Source organism: Megachile rotundata, chromosome 2, assembly GCF_050947335.1.
Source record: "Megachile rotundata isolate GNS110a chromosome 2, iyMegRotu1, whole genome shotgun sequence".
NCBI classification, from domain to species: domain Eukaryota; kingdom Metazoa; phylum Arthropoda; class Insecta; order Hymenoptera; family Megachilidae; genus Megachile; species Megachile rotundata.
Window position 1 is genome coordinate 15142473 of NC_134984.1, and position 12100 is coordinate 15154572.

At 39.2% G+C, this 12100-nt stretch overlaps 1 protein-coding gene across 8 annotated transcripts in view; it reads right to left on the minus strand.

The window, feature by feature from the left end:
- The window catches only part of Lmpt (four and a half LIM domains protein limpet), a 145868-nt gene that overhangs the window by 67784 nt on the left and 65984 nt on the right, over positions 1 to 12100 (minus strand). The window contains exon 1 of one of the 8 annotated variants that reach the window (XM_076542058.1): positions 9874 to 9893. The exons of 6 other annotated variants lie outside the window; for them this stretch is intronic. In XM_076542058.1, the coding sequence (XP_076398173.1) occupies positions 9874 to 9878 (5 nt within the window). In that variant the 5' untranslated portion in view covers positions 9879 to 9893. Of the gene's footprint in view, positions 1 to 4385; positions 4913 to 9873; positions 9894 to 12100 lie in introns of those variants that run through there. One more of the 8 variants, XM_012280113.2, reaches the window with a different exon arrangement.

Below are 12100 nucleotides of genomic sequence, written 5' to 3' on the forward strand. Positions count from 1 at the left end.
TGGAGATTTCGAGACATGGAGATATCGAGACGTGGAGATATGGGGACGTGGAGATATCGGAACGTGGAAATTTCGAGACGTGGAGATATCGGGACGTGGAGATATGGGGACGTGGAAATATGGGGACGTGGCGATTTCGAGACGTGGAGATATCGGGACGTGGAGATATCGGGACGTGGAGATATCGGGACGTGGAGATATCGGGACGTGGAGATATCGGAACGTGGAGATATCGGAACGTGGAGATATGGGGACGTGGAGATATGGGGACGTGGAGATATGGGGATGTGGAGATATCGGAACGTGGAGATATCGGAACGTGGAGATATGGGGACGTGGAGATTTCGAGACATGGAGATATCGAGACGTGGAGATATGGGGACGTGGAGATATCGGAACGTGGAGATTTCGAGACGTGGAGATATCGGGACGTGGAGATATGGGGACGTGGAAATATGGGGACGTGGCGATTTCGAGACGTGGAGATATCGGGACGTGGAGATATCGGGACGTGGAGATATCGGGACGTGGAGATATCGGAACGTGGAGATATCGGAACGTGAAGATATCGGGACGTGGAGATATCGGAACGTGGAGATATGGGGACGTGGAGATTTCGAAACATGGAGATATCGAGACGTGGAGATATGGGGACGTGGAGATATCGGAACGTGGAGATTTCGAGACGTGGAGATATCGGGACATGGAGATATGGGGACGTGGAGATATCGGAACGTGGAGATTTCGAGACGTGGAGATATCGGGACGTGGAGATATGGGGACGTGGAAATATGGGGACGTGGCGATTTCGAGACGTGGAGATATGGGGACGTGGAGATATCAGAACGTAGAAATATTGGGATGTAGAGATATCGGGACGTGGAGATATGGGAATGTGGAGATATCAAGACGTAGAAATATCGGGATGTAGAGATGTCGGGACATGTAAATATTGGCATGCAGAGATATCGGTACGTAGAAATATCGAAATATAGAGATATCAGATATGATATTAGATATGAAGATACAAAGGTACACAAATATAAATATCCATATGTACGTATAAACATGCGAAGACTTAGATATGTATTTAGGAGTATAAAGATGCAACTTCTCCCAATTACTACCACTATTGTGAATATCACTATTATGAATGTAACAGTATATTATAAGAATATTATAGGTAGAATGATGAGTATAATTGATGAGTATAATGATTCACAAATATATGAATCTGAAGATACAGATTCTAATTATACCTGAAATATAAATATGTGCATAATACCAATATAATTCGCCCCAATTATTAGAAACGCCCTGTACAAAGCATTCTTACGTTAGAGTTACGTTAAATTAGTCATCTCTATAAGTTACGATTGCGATTGAATATTCATTACGATGTTAATGACGAAATAAATTGTATAAGAAAACATTATGATAAACACGTCTATGTTTTTTTCTAAAAAATCTCCAAATATTCTCGAACCTATTGACGCACTTTTGTCGATGATTAAGAGAATAACAATTTCGTTGGCAAAGTCATGGGACAGAAAATCGATTACCAACGTCATGAATCATGTCAGTGAATAGCTACGTAATTCTGCTCGAATCGTAAAACGTCGATATCTGACATGTTCGAGAGTGAATTTTATCTGTGAGTAATTCGAATTGCGCAAGCACGGTTACTCGCGTGTGCGCGCACTGTTTTCTTGAAAACTAAGGTAAATTTGGATGGAGATCGTCGAAATTAATTCCATTAGATTCTGAGTCTAGGAATTTGGTTTACAAATATAGGGATTTGAGAGTTTAGAAAATTGGGAATGTAGGAATTCAGGAGTTTAGAAATTTGGGAGTTTAAGAATTTGGAGACTTGGGGGTTTAGGAAATTGGGGACCTAGGGATTTGGGAGTTTAGAAATTTGGGGATCTAGGGATTTGGGAGTTTAGAAATTTGGGGATGTAGGGCATTGACTATTCGTTTCTCCAATTTTATTTAAAAAACTGAATATGTTAGCTAACTCTTAACCCCTTTGATGACATCATTTGATATCAGATGAGTAACGTATAAGCGACAGCAGTACAATTTTATTCAACAACCTAACTCCATTAAAAAATCATCTAAAAATATAATATTCTAATACCGCAAATATCTACAGTCAGTGTAAAAAGTATTCGTACAGTAATTAATTTCAACAAAAATGTTGTGAAACGTCATTTATTAACAAAATTTGAACAAATAAAAAATACATACACATTCTTACATAGAATACATAAACATCTAAGAATATGTATGTATTTTTTATTTGTTAAAATTTTGTTAATAAATGACGTTTCACAACATTTTTGTTGAAATTAATTACTGTACGAATACTTTTTACACTGACTGTACATAGAAAATAGTATCAAAACCTTTATTTAAACAAATACTTCGAATTCTCGAAGTTTGATCATAATTTTCAACATCCAACGTAAGAATTAATATCGAAGAAGACTGTCAGAAAGTTTCCGGTTATTTCGATATCGAGAAAAATTCACAAAAACGAGGACAAAAAATACGTAAGTCCAGCAAGAATGTTCGCTGTTATCGATAAGTCACGGCCAAGTTTACGAACCGTGGAAAGTGGACAGACTATTGTCTCCGTTTCTCGTAACAACCAGAACATCTCCTTAATGACCCCATTAAATCAACCAAAATGGCCGGCGACCTTTACGCGCTCGGACACCTCGTATCTCAACCCACTTACCAACGCGTGTGTATTTCATTTGAACAGTTCTCCGTTTCATTCCCCGGATCAGAATTATTTCGCGTGTGAAAATTATTTATGTTTCTACGCCCGCTGCTAGCCGACTCTATTTGCCAGACACTTATTTTAATTGAAACGTTTCGTTCTCCTCGCTTTGGATTCAGGAAGGTTTACGAGATCGTTCGTTTTCGGAAGTTGAGATTTTAGAACGTGGTGCTGACAAAATTATTAGGATGTGGGGAGGGAGAAGAGTTAGGAATTTTTGGTGAAATTTATTGCGAATTTTTTTATTTGGACTTTGTTGAAATTTGGAATTTTTTAGATTTTTTAGATTAGTGAATTTTGGTTAGGTTTCAGATTTGCACATTTTTTTAGTTTCGAATTTTTAGATTCATTAACCAAATTTCTATGTTCTCAATTTTCTGCGTCTCCAAATTCCCATATTTGCAAATTCCTAGAGTTCTAAGTTCTTGGATCACCAAATTCCTAGACTTCCAAATTCTTGGATTCCCAAATTCCCACGTTCCCAAATTTCCACGTCCCCAAATTTCCACGTCCCCAAATTCCCACGTCCCCAAATTCCCACGTCCTCAAATTCCCACGTCCCCAAATTTCCACGTTCCCAAATTCCCACGTCCCCAAATTTCCACGTCTCCAAATTTCCACGTCCGCAAATTCCCACGTCCGCAAATTCCCACGTCCCCAAATTTCCACGTCCCCAAATTTCCACGTCCCCAAATTCCCACGTCCCCAAATTTCCACGTCCCCAAATTCCCACGTCCTCAGATTCCCACGTCCCCAAATTTCCACGTTCCCAAATTTCCACGTCCCCAAATTTCCACGTCCTCAAATTTCCACGTTCCCAAATTCCCACGTCCCCAAATTCCCACGTCCCCAAATTCCCACGTCCCCGAATTTCCACGTCCCCAAGTTTCCACGTCCCCGAATTTCCACGTCCCCAAATTCCTAAACTTCCAAATTCCCATATTTGCAAATTCCTACACTCTCAAATCCCTAGCTTCCCAAATCCCTACGTCCTCAAATTCCTACATCCTCAAATTCCTACGTCCCCAAATTCCTACATCCTCAAGTTCCTACGTCCCCAAATTCCTACATCTCCAAATTCCTAAACTTCCAAATTTCCATATTTGCAAATTCCTATATCCTCAAATCCCTACAGCTCCAAATTCCTACGTCCCCAAATTCCTATATCCCCAAATTCACAAATTCCTATATCCCAAATTTCTAAGTATACAAATTCCTATACCCCCAAATCTCTAGATCACCAAATTTCAAGGTCTCCAAACACCTAACCCCTAAATATCAAGATTTCCAACATCCACATCCCCAAATTACAAAATCTCGAAGCTATAAAAATACAATATTTTGTTCAAGATAATTTGTTCAACCATTACAGCAAGAAGAACTTATATTTAATTTACAACGGATTATCTTTCAATATAACTAGCAATATATCTAAACAAACTCCTCTTATGCAAAACAAACATATAAAAAACAGAAATAGTACTATATCCAAACATCAATGTACCTATGATCAACTAAAAAAAAGAACAGCAATTTCCTACAACGTAGTCAAAGAATTCACGCGTTCTAGACATAAATATGAAGGAAACGTCCTTACTGTCTGCAAACGTTATCGTTGCAAGAATCGCGTCGGTTGCAATCGGCACCCTGTTGGTCGCGGGCGATGGGTGGCGGTGCCGGTATCGGGGATGCGCTACCCAGGCTCAACGAGAAGCCTCTTCGTATTCCTCGTCTCCTCATCGCGAAATTCCGCTCTCTCGAGGGAAACTGCGGCGTTTTCTTCCTCATCTCGGCCAACTCCCTCACGGACAGTCCGTCGTCCCAAACCATCTTGTCGGCACTCGCGTAACACGCAACAAAAATCAACGAAAATATTCACCGAATTAAGGTCAAGCTTATTATTCCTTCCTTCAATCGGAATTTTACTGTCTCTTGTTTTAATTCAATTTTACTCTTTGTTATTTTTATGCAATTTTTGTATTCTTTGGTTTAATTCAATTTTGGTGATTCTGGCTTTGATGATAAGTTTGCTATTTCTTGGTTTAATTTGATTTTAGTGATCCTTGTTTTGAGATGAGTTTGGTGTTTCTTGGTTTAATTTGATTTTAGTGATCCTTGTTTTGAGATGAGTTTGGTGTTTCTTGGTTTAATTTGATTTTAGTGATCCTTGTTTTGAGATGAGTTTGGTGTTTCTTGGTTTAATTTGATTTTAGTGTTCTTTGTTTGGAGACAAGTTTATTGTTTCTTGGTTTAATTTGATTTTACTGATCCTTGTTTGGAAACAAGTTTATTGTTTGTTGGTTTAATTTGATTTTACTGATCCTTGTTTGGAGACAAGTTTGGTGTTCTTTGTTTTAATTCAATTTCACTGATCCTTGTTTTGAGACAAGTTTAGTGTTCCTTGCTTTAATTCAATTTTGCTCTCCCTTGTTTTGAACCAATTTTATTATTCCTTGTTTTAATTCAATTTTGCTCTTCCTTGTTTTGAAGCAATTTTATTATTCCTTGCTTTAATACAATTTTGCTCTTCCTTATTTTGAAGCAATTTTACTATTCCTTGTTTTAATTCAATTTTGCTCTTCCTTATTTTGAAGCAATTTTACTATTCCTTGTTTTAATTCAATTTTGCTCTTCCTTGTTTTGAAGCAATTTTATTATTCCTTGTTTTAATTCAATTTTGCTCTTCCTTGTTTTGAAGCTATTTTATTATTCCTTGTTTTAATTCAATTTTGCTCTTCCTTGTTTTAAAGCAATTTTATTATTCCATGTTTTAATTCAATTTTGATCTTCCTTATTTTGAAGCAATTTTACTATTCCTTGTTTTAATTCAATTTTAGTCTCCCTTGTTTTGAAGCAATTTTATTATTCCTTGTTTTAATTCAATTTTGCTCTTCCTTGTCTTGAAGCAATTTTATTATTCTTTTTTTTAATTCAATTTTAGTCTTCCTGGTTGTGATCCAATTTTATTATGCCTTGTTTTAATTCAATTTTACTGTAGCTTGTTTCGACGCAAGTTTACTGTTGCTCCTTTAATTCAACTTTACTGTTCGTCGTTCGGATGCAAGAGTACTGTCCTCTTTCGGTGCAAGTTTATTACACCTGGTTCCGATGCAAGTTTACTCCGTATATCGATGCAAGATCGCTGTTCCTTGTAACGGTGAAATTTTACTGTTCCGAAAATGCTGATACTTTTTGGACGTCGTGCGAGAACGAGAGAGTCACGAGGTGGCTCGACCTTCGAGCGCGACAACACTGAAACCATAGGCGGTTGAATGAGGCCAGCTGACTTGAACGTCTCGGTGGCTGGCAAATCGAATTAACTTAATGCAGTTATGGAATCTGCTGTCTCGAGTCGTAGAACGATAGATTCGTGCGACTGTAACCTCGACAGAAATCCTTGTAACGAGTGTAGCAACTAGATACACTTATCCTTTGAACTATGTATTTTATAGGATACTTGGTTATTGACATATCATTACTTATTGACGACTTTTCACTTGTATATATATAGCCAAAAATATACTAAGAAAGACCTACGTGACGCTTGAAAGATCCTTGAAGAGGTTAAACTATTTATACAAAAGTAAATGAATAACCGTAGCTACGAGTTCGATAATTATCGATCGAGTTAAAACTACCTCCACGCGGATCCGCGCGCGACTTTCGACTGGCTCGTCAAGGCACATCACCATCCGCTTCACAACAGAAGCCACAACGACGACGACGACCTTCGCTCGACGGTTTTCATTACGAACACCGTTGTTCTGGATTGTACACGCTTTATGTCATCGTTACACGATCACTCGTGCGTGCGATCAAAGGTAAAAGTCTACGAGTGATGAGTATCGTCACCATCTTTCGTTTACTATGATCGATGCGTTTTGTCGCGTCAGCTATTGCTCAGAGTTATTTAACTGTTTATGACGGTTATTGCTCATGAGGCTCGTGAAATGTATTCAAAAAGGAAGTCTGTTAAAGTATCAATTTTATATGCTAATACTATGATGAAAGATTTTTTTGAGACTCACTTTGAAACTTATAGTAATTATTTTTAAATGCCAGCCTCAATGCTGAATTAAAAATTGTATACAGTAATTGTATGATACTTTGAGGCTCATTAAATGTGAATGATACTTTCTAGCTCTGAAAACAAGTTGTACTTCTATCTCTGAGAACAAGTTGTACTTCAGGTTCTGAAAGCAAGTTGGACTTCTACCTCTGAGAACAAGTTGTACTTGTACCTCTGAAAACAGGTTGCACTTCTACCTCTGAGAAGAAGTTATACATCTACTCTTGAGTTGTACTTCTACCTCTGAAGTCAAGTAACACATCTACCTCTGAAAACACCTGGTGCTTCTACCTCTGAAAGTACGATGTACTTCTACCTCTAAAAACAAGTTGGACTTCTGGTTCTGAAAGCAAGTTGTACCTCTATCTCTGAGAACAAGTTGTACCTCTGGTTCTGAAAACAGGTTGCACTTCTACCTCTGAGAAGAAGTTATACATCTACTCTTGAGTTGTACTTCTACCTCTGAAGTCAAGTAACACATCTACCTCTGAAAACACCTGGTACTTCTACCTCTGAAAGTACGATGTACTCCTACCTCTAAAAACAAGTTGGACTTCTGGTTCTGAAAGCAAGTTGTACTTCTATCTCTGAGAACAAGTTGTACCTCTGGTTCTGAGAGCAAGTTGGACTTCTACCTCTGAGAAGAAGCTGTACATCTACTCTTGAGTTGTACTTCTACCTCTGAAGTCAAGTAACACATCTACCTCTGAAAACACCTGGTACTTCTACCTCTGAAAGTACGATATACTTCTACCTCTAAAAACAAGTTGTACTTCTACCTCTGAAAATAGGTTGCACTTCTACCTCTGAGAAGAAGCTGTACATCTACTCTTGAGTTGTACTTCTACCTCTGAAGTCAAGTAACACATCTACCTCTGAAAACACCTGGTGCTTCTACCTCTGAAAGTACGATGTACTTCTACCTCTAAAAACAAGTTGTACTTCTACCTCTGAAAACAGGTTGCACTTCTACCTCTGACAAGAAGCTGTACATCTACTCTTGAGTTGTACTTCTACCTCTGAAGTCAAGTAACACATCTACCTTTGAAAACACCTGGTACTTCTACCTCTGAAAGTACGATGTACTTCTACCTCTAAAAACAAGTTGTACTTCTACCTCTGAAAACAGGTTGCACTTCTACCTCTGACAAAAAGCTGTACATCTACTCTTGTGTTGTACTTCTACCTCTGAAATCAAGTATCATTTCTATCTCTGAAAACACCCAGTAGTTCTATCTCTGAAATCAAGTAGTACTTCTACCTCCTAAAACACCCAGTACTTCTACCTCTGAAAGTACGATATACCTCTACCTCTAAAAACAAGTAGTACTTCCACCTTTGAGAACAAGTTGTACTTCTAACTCTGGAAAGGAGTTGTACTTCTACCTCTGAGAACAAGTTGTACTTGTACCTCTGAAAACAGGTTGCACTTCTACCTCTGAGAAGAAGTTATACATCTACTCTTGAGTTGTACTTCTACCTCTGAAGTCAAGTAACACATCTACCTCTGAAAACACCTGGTGCTTCTACCTCTGAAAGTACGATGTACTTCTACCTCTAAAAACAAGTTGGACTTCTGGTTCTGAAAGCAAGTTGTACCTCTATCTCTGAGAACAAGTTGTACCTCTGGTTCTGAAAACAGGTTGCACTTCTACCTCTGAGAAGAAGTTATACATCTACTCTTGAGTTGTACTTCTACCTCTGAAGTCAAGTAACACATCTACCTCTGAAAACACCTGGTGCTTCTACCTCTGAAAGTACGATGTACTTCTACCTCTAAAAACAAGTTGTACTTCTGGTTCTGAAAGCAAGTTATACTTCTATCTCTGAGAACAAGTTGTACCTCTGGTTCTGAAAGCAAGTTGGACTTCTACCTCTGAGAAGAAGTTGTGCATCTACTCTTGAGTTGTACTTCTACCTCTGAAATCAAGTAACACATCTACCTCTGAAAACACCTGGTACTTCTACCTCTGAAAGTACGATGTACTCCTACCTCTAAAAACAAGTTGGACTTCTGGTTCTGAAAGCAAGTTGTACTTCTATCTCTGAGAACAAGTTGTACCTCTGGTTCTGAGAGCAAGTTGGACTTCTACCTCTGAGAAGAAGCTGTACATCTACTCTTGAGTTGTACTTCTACCTCTGAAGTCAAGTAACACATCTACCTCTGAAAACACCTGGTACTTCTACCTCTGAAAGTACGATATACTTCTACCTCTAAAAACAAGTTGTACTTCTACCTCTGAAAATAGGTTGCACTTCTACCTCTGAGAAGAAGCTGTACATCTACTCTTGAGTTGTACTTCTACCTCTGAAGTCAAGTAACACATCTACCTCTGAAAACACCTGGTGCTTCTACCTCTGAAAGTACGATGTACTTCTACCTCTAAAAACAAGTTGTACTTCTACCTCTGAAAACAGGTTGCACTTCTACCTCTGACAAGAAGCTGTACATCTACTCTTGAGTTGTACTTCTACCTCTGAAGTCAAGTAACACATCTACCTTTGAAAACACCTGGTACTTCTACCTCTGAAAGTACGATGTACTTCTACCTCTAAAAACAAGTTGTACTTCTACCTCTGAAAACAGGTTGCACTTCTACCTCTGACAAAAAGCTGTACATCTACTCTTGTGTTGTACTTCTACCTCTGAAATCAAGTATCATTTCTATCTCTGAAAACACCCAGTAGTTCTATCTCTGAAATCAAGTAGTACTTCTACCTCCTAAAACACCCAGTACTTCTACCTCTGAAAGTACGATATACCTCTACCTCTAAAAACAAGTAGTACTTCCACCTTTGAGAACAAGTTGTACTTCTAACTCTGGAAAGGAGTTGTACTTCTACCTCCGAGAAGAAGTTGTACATCTACCTCTCAGTTGTACTTCTACCTCTGAAATCAAGTAACATTTCTACCTCTGAAAACACCCGGTACTTCTACCTCTGATAGCACGGTACCTCTAAAAACAAGTAGTACCTTTGAAAACAAGTATTACTCGAACCTCTGAAAACACCGTACCTCATAAAACACGTGTTACGAAAGTAGAAACACTTGCAGCTCCACTCGTTATAACAACACGTGTTCCATCGAATAAAACCGCGAACTGTGTCGAGTTAACGCGTCAGCCGATCCGTTGGACAAAAGTCGCGTTTGACGTGCAGCCGTACATCGTCGAGGATTAATTTAGAAGTTGTAAGGTGCTCGTAACACGGTGTATAGGAACTTCCCGTCACGTGAATCACCGTTTCACGATTACGCAGCGCGCTTTTGCCACGCTGCAAAAGCGTTTCAAAGCGTTTCTCTAATCGGAACTCGAGCACGTACAGCACACACATGCGAGCGAACCGAAACGATCTGGCGGCCGTTATTGGCCAATCGACGAGGAAACCTTGTTGCTCGACATTCGCTCGGACTTTGACTCTTCTGCGGGTGTCTGGCAGCTGTGCCGGCCCTCTAATCGTTCCCTCGCTAATAAATTCGATCACGAGCCTCCGCGATCTAATCGCCGATAGAATTTATCGTCCGCGTGGAAAATTCGTTTGCGAACTTTAATGCGGTACACGCGCGTTTAATTAACCCTTCTGGCTCGCTAGATCTACCCGTCGGATAAAATTCATTTGATTGCGCTTTAAGTGGTGTTTTAGAGTGCTCGGCTGATATTTAGCGAAGTATATTACGGTTCAGGATTTCAGATGTCGAAATTACAGATTTCGTGAAAACTCGTACGGGAATTTCTAGAACTCCACAATTTCTATTCATTGACAGCCAACGAAAATTTCGAACTCGAATATAATCACCTTGCGAACTCTCCGTTTTATCAAAAGAGATCAATTGAAGGAACAGTAATCCTGAAGAAAATGTGAGAAACACTTAGTACACGTGTAACGATCGCGATGGAAAACGTATTCGCGAGAGCAGCGAACGCGGCCAACTGAGGGTACACAGTGGCGGCGGTGTCTCGTCGTTGATAAGGATTATCAGACACGAATAACCTCGTTATCGTCGGCCTCGGTGAAGCATCGCAATCGTCCCCCTAAATAGGCTACGTTAAAACAACGTTTAACATGCATTTGCATACAATCGTAAGCGACTTTATCTTTCGCGATTACTTTAAGTCTGGTCGTTCGCGAAAAAACCTTTCCGGTTCTCGCCTACGTACCCTTGTATACTTCGATCAAGCTTTTTCCTGAGCTTATCTATGAATAATATTTTGTTCCTTGTGTTGGGAGCTTGCTTAACGCTCGAGAGGAGTGGTACTGAGAATACCGTGGATATAGGGATGTAAGTTCATGGGGGAATTGAGAATGTTTATAATGGGGGAAATTGGAGTGAGATTTTGTGGATAGATTTGGGGATGTAGAGAGGAAGAGGGATTTAGAGATGTTGATATTTGGGTGTACAAGGATTTTTTTAAGTTTAGAGAGGTGAAGGTATGAAGATTTAGGGATGTAGGAATTTTAGAAATTTTTTAGGGATTTCAAGTATTGGGATTTGAAGGTCTAGAAATTTAGGGGTTTAGGAATTTAGAAATTTGGGAATTTTGGAATTTGAGGATATTAGAATTAGAATGGAAGGAATGTAGAAATCCAGAGACCTAGGGATTTTGGGATCCAGAGATCTGAAAATCTAGGGATATTGAGATTTAGGAATATTGGAATCTGGGGATATTGGGATTTAGGAATATTGGAATCTAGGGATATTGAAATCTAAGGATACGGGAATCTAGGGATATTGGAGTCGAGGGATATGGGGATCTAGGAATATTAGTGATCTGAGTATACTGGAATCTGGGGATATTGGGATTTAGGAATATTGGAATCTAGGGATATTGAAATCTAAGGATACGGGAATCTAGGGATATTGGAGTCGAGGGATATGGGGATCTAGGAATATTAGTGATCTGAGTATACTGGAATCTGGGGATATTGGGATTTAGGAATATTGGAATCTAGGGATATTGAAATCTAAGGATACGGGAATCTAGGGATATTGGAGTCGAGGGATATGGGGATCTAGGAATATTAGTGATCTGAGTATACTGGAATCTGGGGATATTGGGATTTAGGAATATTGGAATCTAGGGATATTGAAATCTAAGGATACGGGAATCTAGGGATATTGGAGTCGAGGGATATGGGGATCTAGGAATATTAGTGATCTGGGTATATTGGGATCTAGGGATATTGGGATCTGGGGATATTGGGATTTAGGAATATTGGAATCTATGGATACTGAAATCTAAGGA